General features: G+C 39.8%; 1 protein-coding gene across 1 annotated transcript in view; it reads right to left on the minus strand.

Moving 5' to 3' along the window:
• Positions 1-1,076: 1,076 nt before the first annotated feature.
• SLC35B3 (solute carrier family 35 member B3) overlaps positions 1,077-20,929 on the minus strand; it is a 128,112-nt gene continuing 108,259 nt past the window's right edge. Inside the window, exons 9-10 of the mRNA XM_030208994.1 lie at positions 8,515-8,584; positions 1,077-6,406 (exon numbers count right to left, since the gene is read on the minus strand). Coding sequence (XP_030064854.1) covers positions 6,256-6,406; positions 8,515-8,584 — 221 coding nt within the window. The 3' untranslated portion in view covers positions 1,077-6,255. The remainder of the gene's footprint in view (positions 6,407-8,514; positions 8,585-20,929) is intronic.

Consider the following 20,929-nt stretch of genomic DNA (forward strand, 5'->3'; position numbering starts at 1 on the left):
TTTGGAACTACCACCTGGCTACTGCGTAATCCCAGTAATTCCATTTTTGACACGTCCAAAATACGCAGTAGAAATTTTCTACCACGCGGCACTTACCCGGTGGTAAATCGGCAGTGTATGTGTGCTGATTACCGCCCAGTTAATGTGTGAGATCCTTACCGCTAAGTCAGTGGGTGGTGGTAAGGTCTCATGCCGAAAATGGACGCGCACTGGTTTTAATTTTTCTGCACGTCTATTTTCAGTCACAAAAACAAAAGGCCATTTTTCTTGCAGGCGCGCTGAAAAATGGACCTGCACGCGTTCAAAACACACACCTACATTTTTTTTTAGTAAAAAGGCCCTTAAGTGTATTCTGTAAAGTGGTGTATGTAAGTACTAATGCACACTGCCAAAAAGGTGGCATGGGCGGGCCTTGGGCGTTCTGAAAAATTACACGCAAGGTTATAGAACACACCTGCTCTGTACTTAACTTAGGCGCCAGTATTTACACCAAGTTTTACTTGGTGTAAATGGACACGCCTACAGTTAGGTGCAGGCATGGCCACTAGATGTATTCTGTAAACCGTGCCTAGATTTACGCATGGTTTATAAACTACGCCTAGGTGGAACTTTTTTCAGTGCCAATTTTTCAGGTACCATATATAGAATCTAGTCCTATATCCATCATCATTTTTTTCTATGATCATTTGGTAGTTCAAAATTTTGGTTTGCAATGCTGGTCATGATTAAAACTGGAATCCTTGTATTATTTGGACCAAGAAAAAAAGACGAACAATAATACATGAGCTTTTGAGACCACATAGTCCCTCTTCACAAATGGATGGCTGATTCATAAAACAGTCTAATGTTACTAATTTGTAAAGAACTAGTCTTTCTCCATTTAGAAAAAACATGTTTATAAAATACTGTTTTAAAAAAAGCTGCTAAAAAAATTGGAGAAAGCAGTTTTGGAAAAGATTTGAAGAGAAAGCATACATTGATGCCATTGGAACCTTAGGAAGATATGGCTAGATAAAGGCAGGCTGATAATAACCAGGAAGAGACTAACTTTCTTTTAAAATATATATATTCTTTCATTCTCTTTTGATTTTTTTAAAAACTCTTTATTTAGTCCTTGCACAGAGAAAGCCATATACAAAAACCTCAAGTGTTAAAACAGCAGTATTAGGTAGATTCTTCAACATATATTGTCTATTTCTTGGTTCTCCTCTTTTGAGCTTATATCTAGGTTGTCTTTGTTTTCTTAAGTTTTACTTTTACAGTTTTCTGCAATACAAGGTACGCAATTTTTACTAAAATGTTTTCCCCATTTTAATGGGAGAACAGAAGAGATTTGACTGGTGACTGGTGCAATTATTATACTGAAAACTGAAGCAAAGAGAGCAATTCCCTTGAGACAGCCAGTTTGGCAAAACATGAATTCATGTTAGGTTCCTGTTTTCTGCCAGAGATTCCTCTGAGAGTGAATCTCTGCATAAGGTTAAGTTGAATTATTTTTGGAATAATGAATGATATTTAAAATGAAAAATAAGGAGCAATGAAGATTATTATAGCCTACTGCTTTTGAGAAGAAAGCTTTGAAAGGCTGTAAGACTCTGATGATCCTAAATATAAAATATATATAATGCTCTTGCTATTTTATTTGTTTGAAATGGAATGTGGGTATAGATATGTTGGGAATAATTTCAATAAAATAACATAGTATTAATGATGTAAGAGTACTTGTTGTGATTTAACTAAAGTTGAGTTGGTACTCTGCTAAATGCTTTTCCCCCTAATTATATAAAATTGTACACAATCATTTGAAGGGACGGCTGCTGCCGCTTGGGAATCCAAGTCGGGTTTGTCGGAGGAACGTATTTCCGAATTAATGGGAGGTGCTCAGTTGTTTTCAGATGCACTACAGCAACAAACATGTGGTTGGGAGGAGGTATATAGAAGCCCATAAAACGTTGGTTAGGTCTGAACTACATTAATTGAATACTGTCATGCCCAACGAGTTCCACGTGGGCTGCGGATGAATAAGGAACCCAGGTTTCTAGGTAATGAACAATATGTGACAAAATAGAACTCGGTGATCACACAGTGTTCATTAGATCTTATGCTGCTAACCGTGGACGTATTGCAAGAAGAGATCAAGGGGCAGAAGGAAGAACTTCAAAATAAAATTGAAAATATTAAGCAAATGCACGACAGGTCAATATTTGAAAAACACTTTAATGAACATAATTCTAAGATAGATCAATATCGTATTGAACAAAGGGAATTAAAAATAGCAAAATATAAAAGAGACGAATATGATTACACAAAGGGGTATGTATATAGTTGGATGGACAAACGAAATAGGGGACGGAGGGCACGGGGAGGAGGTAGAAGGGTAAACTTTAAGCTGTCCTCTAGTGAGTCCTCAGGGGAGGATGATAACAGGCGAGAGAAGTCACAAAAACAGAATATTACATCGGAAAGTACAATGCAGGAGACGGGTAATATATTGTCAGCCTCTTTTTTACGACTTCCGGGGCAAGGACAGGAGATAGCTATAGAGGCCAAAGTCGATCCCAGCAAAGCATCCAGCAAAGTGAGAAAAACAAAGAAAGCAGCAATGTGATTAATCTATCCACTGTTGATTTATCCAGTGATCAATATGAGACCTTGGATAAAGGTCTTTCCTTTGTACCTTCCACTAAATATAATGCATTTGCTACTCGACAGGGATTAGTTAGACTCTTTGGCAAATCTACAAGTAAGTTGACGAAAGAACAAATGTTACCCCCCACGGGGGTTAAATCTAAATGGGTTCCCCCCGGCCCCCCTGACCCTCCATAATGGCCTTCCAGAGATTGGTATTGGCGGAGGTAGATAAGACTTAACAGGGTAATAACAGTTATGGTAGTAATTTGACCATCAGCCAACGTCGTAGTATCCACCAATTAGCTAACAATAAAGATTTGACTATTCTTAGGGCTGATAAAGGGGGATCCACTGTGGTTATGGATACAGATAAATATATACTTGAGGGTTTACGACAGCTTCAACAAACGGATTATTATGTTCAGATAAATCAAGATCCAACAAGTGCTTTGAAGCAACAAATTGGGGAGTATGTTGATAAAGTAGTCATTGACGGTATTCTGACAATTAAGGAACAAAGATTCCTATGTCATCCGAATCCTAAAACTCCTTACATTTATTTCGTTCCCAAAGTCCACAGTGGATCCCTCTGGGCGCCCTATTGTTTCGACTCGTGACTTGGTCTTAGAACCTCTTTCTAAATTATTGGACAATATTTTGAGTCCATTTGTCAGTCAGACATAATCATATGTTCGAGATTCTATGGATTTTATTCAGTTGTTAGACTAGGTCAATGTTTGTGAAGTTGACAATGATAATTTCTATATGGTGGGTTTAGTCGTCGTTGCCCTATATACTAATTTGCCCCAAGATCAAGTAATCAGAGTGGCATGTGATTACTTTTTAAAAGCTTCCATGACCATTATAAAAAGAACTGTTTTGCAACAGTTATTGTCATGGGTCATTTGCAATAATTATTTTGAATTTCAGAACAAATTTTATGTGCAAAAACGTGGGGTCACGCTGGGGGCCACAGTCGAGCCTTCTTTGGCATGCCTTTATATGGCCCAGTTTGAACATAAGCACGTGTATATCTCCCCCTTATACAACCATGTTGTGTTATGGAGGAGGTATATTGATGACGTTATTATGTTCTGGCGAGGAACACAAAATGAGTTGTCTGTGTTCATAAATAGACTCATTATGGGTGACCCTTACATCAGATTCACTACTTGAATTGTCAAAAAGGAGATTGAATTCCTGGATATTAAAATTATAAAAACAGACCAGGGCGATTTTACTACCACCATCTTTAGGAAACCGACTGACAGGAACACCTTACTGCATTATACAAGTTATCATCATGAGGCACTGAGAAAGGGTGTTCCTGTCGGTCAGTTCCTAAGGTTGCGACGACTATGTTCTTCTTTGAGTTTAAAATGCAAGCTAGTGATATGATGGAACGGTTCAGACAGTGCGGTTACCCCATCAGTGTTCTCAGGAAGGCATACAAGAGAGCAAGATATGCATACAGACCCTGGTTGTTCTCATCTTTGCAAAGGTCCACGGTCAGACCATTAGTATGTGTGCTCCCCTTCTTCCGCCAAGCACCTAAAATAGTTCAAGCTGTGCATAAATATTGGCAAGTTCTGTCAGTGCATCCTGAATTTGAGCGCCCCAAGGTGGCATATCGACAAAAGTCAAATATTGGTGAATTATTAAAGAGATCTACCCTAGATAACATGGAGGGCCGTCACTCCCCCTGTGGAGGGTGCACTTACTGTAAATATGCAGTAGACACAAATTGGGTTCCTATTCCTAGATCAGGTAAGCGATTCTACTTGAGGGCTGATACAACATGCAATAGCGAGCGGGTCGTTTATTGCATTATATGTCCTTGTTCTCTTGACTATATTGGACATACTAAAAGAAAATTTAAAAGTAGGGTAGCTGAACACATCAGTAATGTGAGAACTCAAAAGAAGGAAGCACCTTTGGTTGCTCACTGGATTAGCCGGAAGCATACAATACAAGATTTTAATGTCTAGTGCCGATACAGGTAGCCCTTCCTACTAGGGGGGGAGACGTGAGTGCCCAACATTTTGCCATTGAACAGCGGTACATATTCAAGTGGAATACGGTGGCCCCTGCGGGACTCAATCTTGAGGTAGAATGGCTATGAATGCTCCTTGCACCTTTAAAGGGGAGGAGCCTTTAATGCTATTTAAAGTAGGTTCAGTATGTTGGCTACGCTCCACAAACACGATTTGGAGAGTGGTCTTATCGGTGAGCAGCCATAAATGTGTTTAAATGAATTTAAGTGTTGTTAAAAGCAAGTTTAAAGACGAAGTGGTACAGAAAGTAGTGCCCATTTGTGTATTTTGTTATGTATTGATTACAGACTACGCTATATGGTTCTTCCTGATGAAGAAAATTCCGAAATGCGGTCACGCATTGAGAACCAGGATGTTTTAAAGTTGATACACTAAGAAGAGTTCTAGCGGTTACTCTGGTAGCCTTCTCCTTGCCTTGTGGTGCCTCCTCGGGAGCAAAGGACATACACCTCGCAAAAGGATTTACTCATTTGATTATAACATCTACCAATGGACTTTCAAGATGCGTTAAGCACAAGATAAAGGACATGGTATATGATGTGATACTTCCTTGAAGTACTGTGGAACTAAGGTTTCACAACTAATCAGGATTTAATGTGATATGTCTGATATATGCTATAGTGTTCATGACAATCTTTAATATAATCTTCAACGCAATTGGAAAACAAGGTCCTGTAATGAGTGGGGGAGTGTGTGTTTGCTGTGAGTGTGTGTACATGCTGGATGAGTAGATGAGAGTTCCATAGTATCTGCTATGTTATCTGAAATTTGAGCACTTATGTTGGGAATAATTTCAATAAAATAACATAGCATTAATGATGTAAGAGTACTTGTTGTGATTTAACTATAGATATTGATAGCCAGCATTGTTTTTACCCCACTTTGAATTTATGATCTTGCCAATGTAATAATTTTTACTATCGTGACATGCTGAGTCTTGGATAATGCTCCCTTTTGATCTTGCCATAACTCACAGTTTCACATTTTTCAGAGGGATACCTGCACATAAACTTCACCTCAGTAAAAGGTGTCTTAATGATCATCATTTAGCAGCCCCTAAGTTTAGGGGCAATACGTCCAACTGCCAACTGTTATCTAAATGTCATTCCCAATCCTGCTGCTTTGACATTTTCAAGACTTAAACTTTTGCATACTTTGTATATGTTCACTCTTGATCATAAATTTATCAAAGGAAAGTTTGTCAATGTTTAAAAGAAAATACAAATATACACTGGCCTTTCAGACTTAAATACTATTTTTGGTCAATCAGAGTGGATGATCAGTTTTCATTAGTGATGTGCAGAATATTATTCTTAAATAACCTTTTCCCCCAAACCATCATGATTTATAATACAAATTTTTAAGATAATCAAACAACTTTCAACTGTCACAAGTTGCCATCTTCAGCTGCCTTGATAATGCTGCCTCCTTTACACAGTTTCTATTGAAAAGAACAGTGCAACATTAACATCTGGCCATCACAAGCAGTGTGCATCCAGCTCCTTTGGTTTAGTGATGCTCCCTTCTATCTTGAATTACAACAGTACATAGGCATCTCATAAATTTCTGTCTATACAGTTTGTGCCAATGCCCTTGTCTTTCTTTCTGCCACTCTCCTGCTCCAGAGACCAACTAGGGAAGGAAGCCTCATTTTATCCATGTTCTTGCTGTAGACATTCAGAAAGATGCCAAGGAGAACTAGGAAACCTGACCATACGTATCTGAGGGGTGAAAAAGAGAGAATTATAACCATATCAAGAGGTTATTTGCACACACACACACCAAAAAAAAATTAATAATGGGAAATTAAGGGGACCTTTTACAAAGGCGCGTGCAGTGCGTGCCAAAATGAGACTACTGCCAGGCTACTGCACCCCCCGGCGGTAATTTCAGATTTGACATGCGCCCATACCGCCTGGATGATTTATTTCCTCATGCACGTCATTTCCAGCAGTAATCGGCACATACTGACTAGTCACCGCGTGTGTAGCGCATGAGTCCTTACCGCTAGATCAATGGGTGGCGTTAAGGTCTCAGGCCGGTTTTGGGTGAGTGCTGGTTTCAGTTTTACCGCAGGTTCTTTTCCTGTCCTATTTTTTAAAAAAAGCCCTTTTTTGTAGACACGGTAAAAACTGGCCCGCCCGCCGCGCACCCAATGCACGCACTTACACTACCACAGGCTATTTTTTACCATGGCTTAGTAAAAGGACCCTTATACAACTTCTATGAAGAGAAATCACAGCATCAGATAAATGTTTCATATTTGAAAAGGAGATCAGAATTAATATTTTCTATTTCATATGCCTTATGTTGTATCTACAATGGCAAGAGACGAGAGGGGCTATGTCCTCTGGCTTGCCCCTTATGCCTACCAGAACTTCCACCACTATCTGAAACTTCACCAAGAATGTTACAGAAGCTGGGAGGGGGCTTCTGGCACTATAATAAGGGTGCTCCTGGGGTACTAACCCTCTGGGAGCTCGATTCAGTTTTGCAAAGACTTTCATGTCAAAGAAACCATCATTTCCTGTATCAATTATAGAGGAATAGTGTTCTGGTTAGAGCAGCAGACTGAGAAAAATGGAAGGCTGACAGGAAGAGGTGAAAAAAAGGCAAAAGCAGGATCTGGTCAGAGAAACCGGTACTCTCTATTTACAACAATTCCAGAAACAGCTTTGTTCTGGCAGATGCCTGCATCAGGGGTCGAATACTGTAGTATACAAGGTATGCAAAATTCTTCAAAATGCACTGCGTACAAATTGTGTATAAAAGCTTGGTATATTATAAGTGAGTCACATAGATTTGGTGCCTTGTATTTTCTTCTGGAGTCCTAGTTCTCCTGATCAGATCTCCCTTATTGTATTTATTAGGATTTATTTACCGCCTTTTTGAAGGAATTCACTCAAGGCAGTGTACAGTTTTTTGCCTGAGATAAAGGGAAGCCAGTGTTCAGACACTACTTTTTAACCCACCATTGCCTCAGGTGCAAACTCATATTGTAAGCCCTCTGAGGAAAAGAATGCAACTCACCTTGAACTACTGAGAAAGGTTTGACTTAAATCCAAAACAGTGGAGCAAATGTCTCTTTTGATGTTGAAATTTATATATACATTTTTTTTCTGTCCCTCTTTTTAATTATTCCCTAAATTTTAAATTTGTCAAACAATCAGATATTTATCAAAATTTTAGGTTTTGCATATAAAGAGGAACGAGGATTTTTCTTCATGGTTTTGAATGTTCTTCCTGTTAGGCAATAAACACTAAGAAAACAGGTATCTATTCCAAAATATTTAGAAAACTGTATATCTGGATCATAGTAGAAGCATTAGCACTTGATACTGTTCAAATTAATGTCTCAGTGATTCATGCTCACTCTTCAAGAGAGTCACTGTGATTATGAGCACTCCCTTTCAAAGGAATTACGGGCTTCTTTTACAAAGTCGCGCTAGCGATTCTCACGTGGCAAATAAGTGGAAGACCATAGGAATTGAATGGGCTTCCTCTCATTTACCACACAGGAATCGCTAGCGCAGGTTCGTAAAAGAGGCCCTACATTTTTAAAAAGTAGACGATGGGATCTCTCATATAATGTACACTGCCTTGATATCTGTTGAAATGGCAGCATAGGAAATTTTACAAAATAAAAAGGTTATCTCACAATTTGTTTAAACAATTTCTTTTCAGAGTGCTATTTACAGCACAAAGTGTAACTGCTTTCCTATAATTATCATTCTGTCAACAGAAGAATTAGTTACACATGGGGTTTTTACAAAACAAACTGAAGAAACAATCTTTGAAAAGTAACGTTGTTCAGGAGTACTTTACTTACTGGAATGTGAATGGTTTTGCGAAGAAGAAGAAGGAAAGTATGATGGTAACTGCTTTTCTTCCTGTTGTTACTGTAGGGAGATGAAAATTAACCTTACAGTCAATGATGTTCACATTGCACAAAACCGATGTTCAGGAGAGTTTACTAGTTATTATAAAATTTACAAGTAAACAGCTAAAAATCAGTTATGGTGAAATACATAGATGCAGAAGTACAATCTTAGTAGAGCTTTGCAGCCACTGAATGAAGACACAATTGTATAAAGAAAAAGTAACTCCCTTGAATAAGTATTGCATTCCTTTACCAGGAAAAAGGAACTATAGAATCTAATTCATAGTCAATGTGTGTGTAATGTGTGTGTGCTTATAGAATGGTATCTATGCCACACTTAGTAAATTCAAAGCAGTTTCAGTTTCAAGTAAGTGTATAATTCTATATGATATTGGCTTACTAGGTACCATTACTGACTTAACACATTACGCCATTTATTTGGTCAATTATGATAAAATACCATAAAACTGAAAACATAAGAACTAGCATGCATTAGGGGTCAGGGCCACTTTTTACATTACATTGAGGTCTTATAGCTCGCTACAATCAACAAGATTTAAGAGGATAACATCAAGAAAAGGAGCATACTCCAGATAATTGCACAAAATTATCACAATCTTGGAGAAAAAAATAACATCTATGAGTTTATAAAAAATAATTTCTGTAAAGAAAAGTCTTTAATAATTTCTGAAATTCAAAATTATGTTCTATTGCTCTAAGAGAAAAAGGAGGAGAATTCCAACTAGAGGCTGCCTGGTAAGTTAATGAATCAACAAGGTAACAGCAGATTACATAAAAACCACAGCGATGAGTGAATAAAAAAGGACAAGTGGTTTATTAAAACAGTTATCAGACGTGGCCACGCCGCCGAGTGAAGCTCCGGGACAACGAGGAGAGGGAGAATCAACTGGATTCTTTTCTGGGGAACCTGATAGAATCCACAGAGATATATATTCCTGCTTCAGCTGCGGAGTAAAGAGGAACAGAGCAGTATATGGAGCCAGAATGTAGAGAGACTACACCACACATGCAGAAACCGGCAGAGGTAACTTTAGAATCCCTTTGGGATCTGATCTCTAACTCAATACAAACTTCTATATCCCAATTTGAAGTGTTAACTAAAAAGATAACAGAAACTGAATAATGAGTTGAAAAAATAGAAGTAGATATGAAATCTTTAGTAACTCGAGTAGATACTGTTGAAAAGAAAGTTTTTAACACGGAAATTTTACAAAATGATATGCTAAAGGATTTAGCAATATTGAGGAAGAAATCAGAGATTTATGAGAATTATATGAGAAATCACAATTTAAGATTCTTGAATTCCCCAAAGTAAAAATGATACAGCCAATTGAAATTAAAGAGATATCTTACTGAAATTATGGGAGTTCCTGAATCGGCTATGCCACCATTCACTCAGGCATATTATATTCCTCAAAAAGAAGAACAAAATTACTTAAATGTGACTGCTTTACTGGAAACCTCTGAAACTGAACAAGCCAAGCCAGCAACACTGGTAGCCACTGTGGCTTTGCTGCCTGATAAGCAGTGGCTTTTCAAGATGTTTTTCCAAAAACAAGGACAAATTGTTCTTGGGTATGAAAGTTAACTTGTTTCCTGATGTTTCACGAGAGACCCAGAAGAGGCGGAAACAATTTTTGTTACTGAAACCGGCTGTTTTCCAGATGGGAGGTGTATTCTATTTGAGATATCCTTGTAAATGTATCATTCGATACAATTCACTTAAATATGTTTTTATGGAACCTTTACATTTGACATCATTTGTTGCCTCGAAAAGAGTTGAAACAGCTTAATATAAATATTTTGCTTGTCCTTAGTCACAGGTGCATATACCTTGAATTTATACCTTTATTTTCTCCTCAATATGATTATCTTGGAATCCATTATTATGTGGACTTGAGTATCATTACTTAGATAAATTGAATGAGTTCTTGTAACTTTTTTTTCTTTCTACTGTTTTTGATCAAGTGTTAATTCTTGATAATGTAATGTGAAAAGATTATAATAAATAAAAAAAAAATGAAAAAAAAAAACCCAAACAAAAAAAACAACAAGACCTTAGATCCATAAAGAGTGAAGGAGAGAAAGCAAGACATCATGATCCACCAGGTTGAACGCACTGAGTCAAATTGAACTATGATTGGAACTTTGACCTTGACTCAGTAGTTTCTGACCAGATGTAACCAAAGAGAAGACCACGGTCTTAGTGTTAAAACACTGACGAAATCCTGATTGGGACCCATTCAATAACTGGAATTCATCCAAGAAAAGATCCAGTTTTTCAGTTACTCATCCCTCCATCACTTTAATAAACAGAGGAATGGATGCCACTGGTCTATAAAATTTGTCAGAACTAATGCGCTACCTTTAGAATTCTTTAATATTTAGGTTAAAACAATAATACCTTGTGAAGAAGGACATTTACCTAGTTGAAACTGTATATTTAACCAGCTAGTAAGAAAATATATAAAACTAGGACAGGGAGATCTCCTAAGATAAGGACGACATATATTCAAAGTGCAGGGAGATGATGCAAATTTTTTTAAATAGTCTAATGGAATCTATAGCTGATATTGGTTCAAATACTTCCCATAACAGATCAGATGGTATATCTTTATCATTAAAATCCAGAAAATTTACCTGATACACAAGATTTATATTTCGAATACAACATGCGTTTTTCTTGAAATAAACAGAGGCAGACAGAGGACCTTTTATAACATTATTAGTAGAGTCTGTTACTGAAGTTAATGAATGAACTAATTTAGACATTGTAGATGTATACAATCTGTCTGGCTCTACTAGTTTTGAAAAATATTCCCTTATGTTTTGTACTACTATGACCTGTAGCATGTTCATTTTTAAGAACAGTTTTCAGCAGGCAGCAGAGGCTAACTGTATAACACAGGAGATTGTGTTTTTTGTCACTGGACTGGCAGAAAACTGTCTGTGTGTGTGGAGTGTTATGTTACTCACCTCAAGCACAAATGAAGGGTCTAAAAACAGAAGCAGCAATTTGAAAGGTACAGAGCCTACCTACTGTACCACAGACACTTGGGCTGAAAAATGTAGTGATTAGGGCATGTGATTAGATGCTTATCACACAGAGGGCCCAGATGCACTAAACCTTAACGACCCTTAACTGACCCTTAACAACCCTTAGCATGCAACAATGGCCATTTTCCTAAGAAGTTAGCAGCTAACGAAAACAGAATACAAAGGAGAAACTACCATTGAAATGTGGACAATTCGGAATGCACTAACCATACGATTGCAACGAATCATCTACTGTCTGAAATTTAACGTGAGCTCAGACCGGTCGTTAAGGCCTGAGCTGTCATCTCCCCTCTGGCCCCTGCACCATAAAAATCATGTTTAAAAAGAAAAGTGAGCTCCCTGCTTACCTCTGCCTAAAATAAAAATGAAACTAACATCAAAAAAGGATCGGGAGGGGACAAAGGCGCTCATCAGGAGAGAGACGCGAACGAAGACTGGGCGAAGGCATCAGCTGAGCTGTTCTTCTTGCCTGTGCAGCGCCTTCACACAGAGGTGAGAGGCGCTGCACAGGCCCGGTAGGAGGGGGGCCCGGTGGAGGGGGGGAATGGCGGCAACGACCCCAGGAGGGGGCAGAGGGGGCGGGGCACAGGGCGGAGGATTCGGGAGGCGGAGCTGTGAGGAGAAAAGTAGAGAGGAAGGGAGGGGAGCCATGGAACTTTGTAAGTCTAAGTGCTTTGAAAATGAGCCCCATAGGCTACTTACGTCAGACGGGGGCGGGCCCAGGAGGAGAGAGGCGCGAACGAAGACTGGGCGAAGGCATCAGGTGAGCTGTTCTTCTTACCTGTGCAGCGTTTTCACACAGAGGTGAGAGGCGCTGCACGGGCCCGGTAGGAGGGGGGCTCGGTGGAGGGGGGGAATGGCGGCGACGACGACCCCAGGAGGGGGCAGAGGGGGCGGGGCACAGGGTGGAGGATTCGGGAGGTGGAGCTGTGGGGAGAAAAGTAGAGAGGAAGGGAGGGGGGCCGGGGCAGCCTTAAAAGTTTTTATTTTGGTTTTGAAGCGGGGGGAAGCGGGGAGCAGCGGCGAACTCGGGCGGGGGCAAGGCCGTCCGTGAAGGACGCTCCTGATGAGCACCTTTGCCCCCTCCCGATCCATGCAACATGTTTGTGTTTTGGTTTTTTGTTTGGGTACTTTTGACATTTGTGGCATGCGCAGAGCAGCCAGCATAACGCTTGGCTGCTCTGTGCATGCGTTAGGGGCCGATTACCAACGGGGATTACACAGGTTTGATGCATTGTACTTTACAGTACCGCACTGAACATGTGCGACTTTTTTTTTTGGTGCATCCTTCGTTTTTTAAAATTCGTTAGGGACTTTAATGTTTTAGATTTTTTAACGTTTGGTTGATGCATCTGGCCCAGATTACCATACTGGCTGTGAAAGTGGAAAGAGAAATAAGCATTGCTCAGGTGTGACTGGATAGGGTGACATATGGATTGGTTCTGGTTTGCACTGACACATGTGCTGTGGTTCAAATAGGGAGTCTTGGGCCCCCTTAAAGTTTTATGCTTGGAAGAGACTTTCAGGCATCAATAGGACACAACTATCATGGTTTTTGTTATTAACACAAGGCTGTGGTATTATTGGAGGATTCCTGTTTCTTGGAACTTATAATCCAATATAAATAAGGTGGACAAGCAATGCAGACAAGACATAGGGCTTTTAAGTAAATAAACAGTATGGCCCATTGCAAGGAACTGAGGACTAATGAGAGTTCCCCTAGGGAAGCATCTCAGGGCAAGTAAACTTGCAGGATGAAGAGGTTTAAATGTTAAGAATGGCATAAAAGAAGTCTGCTTTCAAACCTAGCAAGATAAAGAACATAGCACATCGGTTCAGGGTAGCTATTCTGGGCATCTGGTGCAAGAAGCTGGAAGATATGGAGCTGAGATTAAACCGTGGAAGAAAAGCATAAATAACAGCTTGCTCCTCAGCAAAAATGTTTGGGAGGAAGGGTGTATGGGGAAATGGGAGGAAGGGTAATGACACTGCAGTGAATGCAGTTATGGGCAAGGATAAACAGTTTCATTCCTTGTCCAATTCCACATAATCAATGTAGTAATTCAAAAAGAGGTGGTGTGTTAGAGAACAATAAGTTATACTGCTGAGTTATGAACACACAGACAGGTTATTTAGGAAGAACAAGTTTATAAGCAGGAGGTGTTGAAGCAAATAAGAGACCTGGGTAATATGTTTAGAGAGTAAAAGAAGGGGGGGGGGGGGGTTGGAGAGGTTATAAAAGGTTTGCCATGTTATAGATGTACACAGAGGAGGAAAGAGTTGTTGGAAGAGATCCTGAGGCAGTACAATTGGTGGTGGTGGTGAAACAGGGAACAAACAGCAGTGCCTGGCTTATTTCTTTGCAGGTTTGGAATTGCACAAGAGCAATAATACATAACCAATGTGGCTATGTTTTCCAGGTCTTTCCTAGTTTGAGCCTCCCTAATTCACTCTGGACCTGTGGTATTTTAATATCTTACCCTGGAGCCACCCTCTATTCCAGGCTCCTTAGCAGGTTCCTGTTAAAGTCAGCTGGGGTTCTTGTGACTTTTAAGGTGGAATGAGGATCTCTCCTGTATACTCCTTCACATCACCTTTTACAGCAGAGGGGCATAGCCAGACCTCAAAGTTGTGGTGGTGGTGGTGGGGAGCTCTGGGCATAAGTTCTTACTTCTAGCTCTGCTTTAAGGTTGCACAACTTCAACAATCTCATTCATCCGAGAGAAGAGGGGGGCAAACTATGAGGGACTTTTATCGCAAAGCAGTTTTCCTCAGTGATGAAGGCAATTGACTATACACATGTGACTCTGAGACCATCAGAGCAGGATGAGAGGGCCTATAGGAACCACAGGCAGTACCATTCTATGAATATGTAGATGGTCCACAATGTCAAGCTCATCATCACAAATGTGTGTGTCGAATTTACAGGCTCCAGCCATAGTATATTGTGATAAAGTCACATCCAGGATAGTTGGGTTAAGGCAGTTTCAGTCTGAAATACAAGTCCCAGAAGGCATTGCAGGCAAGGAGCCAGAGGGTGAGATGAAGAACCCGGATTGGACTCCTAGCTGCAATCGGGGAAGACATGGGTGTAAGCTGGCAGGTGGTGTAGAGTGGCTGCTACTAGGCGGAAAGAGAGTTAGGAAACCCTGTGTGCAGGAGCTCATCATTGGTCTCAATAGTCTAATGTTTAACACAGCTGGTATGGGTGTGGGGAAGCTAATGGAAGAAGAATGATTGGTTGTGGTAGCTGAAGCCAGGGATTGATTAGGCAGGTGTGAAGGAGTCTCAGCAGTTCAGTTCAGGAGAGAGAAGCAGAATGAGAGAAGCAGTTGCAGGCTGAAAACCCTTGGGCAGGGAGGTCCCTAAAGTACTGAAGGGGGCTGAAATTCCTTGGGTAGAGGGAGTCCCTAAAGTATTGAACTCTCCTGAAGGTAAAGAGTATAGAAGGTAGAAACTGCTGCTTGGTGACTGAACTGTGATGATGAACTGAAAGAACTGTTTGTCTTGGGAAATGAACTACTGTTTATTGTGCACTGGATAAAGAGCCCAGACTGGAGCTGACTGTAAGCCTGTATTGAATCCTGGTATGTGCTGATAGCCTGCTGCTTAAAGGGGACTATTTGCCACACACTTTCAGGTGGCTTTTATATGTGCTTAAGATTGAAGGTGAATGCTGCTGTTGGAACTGTGTATTAGAAACCTGCATGGAATAAAAGTCCTTAAGATTGAAGTTACTGGTGGACATTTATTTCTTCATTGTACCGGGAGCCTGTGGCTGGAGGAGATTGTTCTATCCTTAGCTGCACAAGAAGGGTACCTGGTTACAATATACGTGCTCTCTCAGTTCAGTCAAAATTGTGCCGGGACTATTCGGAGAATGTACCCCATTGCCCATGAATTTCAATTCTAATTCTAGGGTTTAATACTGTATGCTTGTCCTAATGTTTGCACCCTCTCTAGTGTACACACAGAGGCACATTTTCAAAGCACTTAGCCTTACAAAGCTACATAGAGGGGCATTTTCGATATGTCTAAATCTGAATTTGGACGTTTTACACAAAACATCCAAATTCTGAACAGGAAAGAAGGTCATTTTCAACAAATAAAAACATCTTTTCCTTTTGAAAATACTGTTTGGAAAAACGTTTTGTGACTTGGACGTTTTATTTTTTGGTCCATTTTCAAACAAAAACGTCCGAAATAGAGGAGAGGCTTAATGGTTAGTGCAGCGGGCTTTGATCCTGAAAACATGGTTCAATTCCTACTGCAGCTCCTTGTGACCTTGGGCAAGTTAAATGCACGAGGGACATTTGTGGTGATGACATCTAAGTCTGAATTTGGATGTTTTGTAAAACGCCCAAAATCAAAACAGGAAAGGTCATTTTCATTAAAAAAAAAAAAATTAGTCTTTTGAAAATGCTGTTTGGAAAAATTTTGTGATTGGGACATTTTATTTTTTTGGTTTATTTTCAAACAAAAAACATACAAATGCAAAATGTACAAAATCCACAATAGAGTGTGAAACCATTCACATGTTCTAAGTGTGGTAAAAGCTTTGGTTGTAATGCAAATCTCAAAGTGCATCAGAAAGTTCACACAGGAGAGAAATCATTTGCATGTATAGGGTGTAGTAAAAGCTTTGGTCAGAAAGTAAACCTCACAATGCACCAGAGAATACACACAGGAGTAAAACCATTTACATGTTCTGAGTGTAGCTCTGGAATTTGTTGGGGTAAAAGCTGTTAGCACAGAAGGATTTAAAAAAAAATGTTGGAAGGTACAAAGCTACAGGATCTGTGTATTGTGTCCTAACAAAATTTCTTCCTTTTCCCACCAGGACAGTCTGACGTAGTGAGACAAGGCAGCTTCCCAGCATCGCCTACATTTTAATTGGTCAGACTGCTGGTTAATTTGTGACAGGGACACAGTTTGACCAGATTGGGGGCCTGCTCCTTCTGCAGTTCCACCTGTCGGCACAGGTATTCCCTGACAGCCCTCATATCTGCCACTATATGGCACATGTGGGAGACCATCTCCCCTGCAACCTCTATAGCAACTTTCCTTCCTCATCTATCTATTGGGAAAGGTGGTAATGGAGAGGCCAGGACTCTAGTCCCAGCTGCTATGCATCAGGGCCACATTCTTTTGCCAGGGATGCCTCCTTCTGCATCTCATGTAGTGCTGTATCTTGCTGTCTGGACATTTCAGCCTATGGTTCCCCTAAAGACAAGTCAAATGAGAGAATAACACAGAGCTCACTATTGCAGACCTCTTTGAGCAGGGACTGTCTTTCTTCTATGTTTGTGCAGCGCTGCGTACGCCTTGTAGCACTATAGAAATGCTAAATAGTAGTAGTAGTAGAAGACCTCTCACAGACAGCATGTATAATGTGCTCAGCGTCATCACAAAGGATCATTTTAGAGTGCTATATTGATTATCTTTACTGCTGTCACTTACTAGGTCCTGATGGTTATAAGAAAGGAAGTGAGCAGGAGCACTGTGCCTTACTATAAGCTCATACTTATCCCAAAGGTAGAATGGTATCCCGGGTCTCTGGTTGCCACCCCACTAATCTATATGCTATCTGCTATCTCTGTAATACATGGCATTTACATGCATTGTGCACACTGAATTACATGCGAGCAAGCGTTATACCTCTGTCCCTGCCAAAGTCATACATGTGTGGAATCATTTGAGAGGTAGCTCATAGAAAAGACCAGATCTCTCCTCTCCTAAATACATTGCAAAGGTTAGTCACACAGCACATATAGTTCCAGTACCCTGGGAAGTAATCCATCTGTTTTGACCTCTTTTAGATATACCATTTGAAAGAAATGTCTGAAGCAGAAGTTCCAAACATGATTTAAAATTATCTTTGCACATTGGTTTTCATTTTTTCTTCAAACTGGGAGGTTTTTATGCCCATAGTAAAATAGAATTTGTGCACCAAAGATTTATGGGTACAGAACCTTTGAGTTTCTCTGAGGTCTTTACCTCCTGGTACATACTGTCATTGTATTAAGTTTTACTTTGAATTCTATACTGCTATGAATAACTTATCAGAAAAACATTATATAAATGATTTTATAAATAAATAATAAAGTGGTCAGTAAACATTCACACATTGTATCAGGATTTTGACAGTTTTTTAAACTTAGCTTCCAGGTGGTTAAATAATGGCTATACAGGTCATAGAAATACATGATATCCACTTTACTTACTCCCAGGACAAACAAGTCTAGTGAAATTACACATGTAACACCTGAGAGAACATGTAACACCTGAGATTGCTCCTTCACCCCAATCCCACAAAACCTGTTCTGCACGCCCCATTTTTCATGAAATATGCATACGGCAAGCAGATTCAAGGCACAATAGTTGGAAACTACCACACACCTTAGTGTCCTTGGCGGTGTGTGGAGGATCATCCTATTCTTTAGATACTCAGGGCCTTGAAGATCAGACATAGAGTTTTAAATTTAGCCCTGTATTGTACTGGTAGCCAATGAAGTTTTTGCAAAATTGGTGTGTTGTGGTCATGTCGCTTGCAACACTAAGGTCCTCCCAAGGACTTTCACTAACTACACCCTCTCCAAAAGACATTACACGATGTGATACCCGCAAGCGAGCCTTCTCCGGAGTAGCCCCCACACTCTGAAATGCATTGCCTGAAAGGCTCCGCTTAACACAACACTATCTCTACTTCAGGAAACAAGTGAAAAGCTTGGATCTTCAACCAAGCCTTTAATGGAAGAAGTAACTAACTTGTTAGTCTCACTCACACACACAAGGAGTGACTCGGGCTGCACATACTGCAGCTGGACATGTTTATCCACTCCTCCATGTGCAACTTTCTTCAAATCAGTCACCTTACTTTCTAATTCTTCCTACTTTCTTACCCATCTATATGTTACAACTTTGCCTTACCCTTCACTACCAATTATAATGTTCTATTACGAATTGTGTTGACATTTCTAGTATACTATGCCATACTGTATTGTTTTCGAATATTTTTACTGCTATAATTGCTTATTGCTCATGTTTGATCTATTCTTATTGTACACCGCCTTGAGTGAACTCCTTCAAAAAGGCGGTAAATAAATCCTAATAAATAAATAAAACATCTGTTGGAAGATACAAAAGAGGCTGCATAGGTAAGAGTTATATTCCTGGGCAATATGTCCTTGGTGTGTGCAGTCCTAAAATAGTTAAATAGTTATTGCTTTAGTGGTTTATTCACTTCACCTCGGAAGGCTATTTTAGCATTATTGACCACTATGGCAGACACCTGCAAATTGGTGCTTCTCTTGCCCTTTCAGTACAAACCAGCCTCATGCTTTATTCCTAGATAGGCAAGCAGCTCAATCTCGTCCTCATCAAAATTCTCTTACCTTTCGGTGTGTGTGTGTGTGTGTGGGTGGGGGGGGGGGGGGGGATTTTGGATTTAAGTATACACTAGCAGCAGAGGGTGCTATATCTGAACAGTGAACCAATCAAGAATGAGTTTTAGTATATGGCATATACCTGGGTATAGTACAGCATATGCCCGATTGCACTCTGATATATGCCGGTATATATCCAGTTGTATATTCAAAAGCAGCATTATCCCCCCAAACTTTTGCCAGTCAATATTATAAAATCTTCTGTTAAAGTAGGCAGGTGATGGCAAGCAATGGGGGCGTTTCCAAGATGGCGACTCTATTTTGTTTGTGAGCGTTTGAGCATTTCTGGATATAACATATTTTTCCTGTTTACCTTCTAAAATGCCGCACTCTAAGAGGAAAGGGGTGGTAAAGAACCTACCGCCATCGGTTCGTACCTCCTCGCCGGTCCAGATAACGCTCAACCGATTCACAACAAATTTTTCACAAGAAGCTGGAATGCAGCAGTCTGCTGTGGGCGTCGATGAAGGAGCGTCGGTTCACTTGGCAATTGAAACATCACTTTCGCCACCGGAGGTTAATCACCCACCTTGTCCAGCTTCTCGGAGGGAGAAAGGGTCAGATCCAGTTGCCTCGGAAGGCGAGGGTGACGGATCGGTTCATGGCGGCCCCTACCCAACGAGGGCAGAGGAATCATCGTTGGAGATTCAGGCTCCCCAGGTGGTTACGCTGGAATTAATCTGGAGAGCCATTCAAGATCTGACTAAAACGGTCGCACATACAGCCCAGGAAACCTCATCTCTTGTAAGTAAAGTAAATACTTTAACCGAAACTATGGAAAACCTAAAAACTGATACTACAACTAGAATTGACTTGATTCAATCAGAAGTTGTGTCGCTGAAATCGGTTAATGCCGCTTTGATTAAAGATAAAACGGTGATATTAAGGAAACTTGAACAAATTGAAAACTTTAACGAATGTCTGAACTTAAGGATATTAAATTTTCCGGTAATAACTGGCTTGAGCTCGATGGAACATTTTAGAAAATACTTGATTGAAAATTTACAATATTCCCCCTCTTTGATACCTCCAGTTAACAAAATTTATTGTATTCCTACATCTAAAAATAAAGAGGGGGAAACGAAACAAGTTCGATCTCAGACCAATCCTCAGACCAGCGACCAAGATTTACAAGATATCTCAGCGTTTTTGGAACATTCTTTCTCAGATATAACTCAGTGACAAACTTTACTAATATCGCTGGTTTTTGAACAAGATCTTAATGCTATCATGAAACAATACTTTAAAAATGCTATGAAAAACTTCTGCGGATCAAGGGTTTGGATTTATCCGGACGTGACTAAGATGACACAAGAAAAAAGGAAACTATTTCTTTTACTTAGAGAGGAAACCAGGGCAATTGGAGCTAGTTTCTTGTTATCCTACCCATGTAAATATATTGTGAAATATGTTTTCTTTGAGCCAGACCAACTTAAAAGCTTTTTGGATCAAAAAAAGCTCTCCAGTGTAACTCCAGTGAGAAGTATAACAGCTGATTAATATTTAAGATTGTGTAAATAGAGAAACGCCTTAATTATTTTGATATATTTCCTCTGATCTCCTTGTCTATGTTGAAACGACCCCCAATTATTGAGGTCTAAGGAAGAGAAAAATATATGTTTATGTTAATGATTTTGATAATCATATGTTTAAATGATTTTCTAACTCTGTGTTTCTAATACAAGATGTAAGGCTTGTTTAAATTTAATAAACAAATAAAAATAATAATAAAAAAAAAAGTAGGCAGGTGATCAGTAAATTTAGCTGGGTGGCGCACTCATTCAAAAGGTCCTGCAGAGGACACTGCAAAGCAAAACAGTTATTCTGTTTTAGGATATTCA

Source organism: Microcaecilia unicolor, chromosome 1 (assembly GCF_901765095.1).
Source record: "Microcaecilia unicolor chromosome 1, aMicUni1.1, whole genome shotgun sequence".
Lineage (NCBI taxonomy): Eukaryota > Metazoa > Chordata > Amphibia > Gymnophiona > Siphonopidae > Microcaecilia > Microcaecilia unicolor.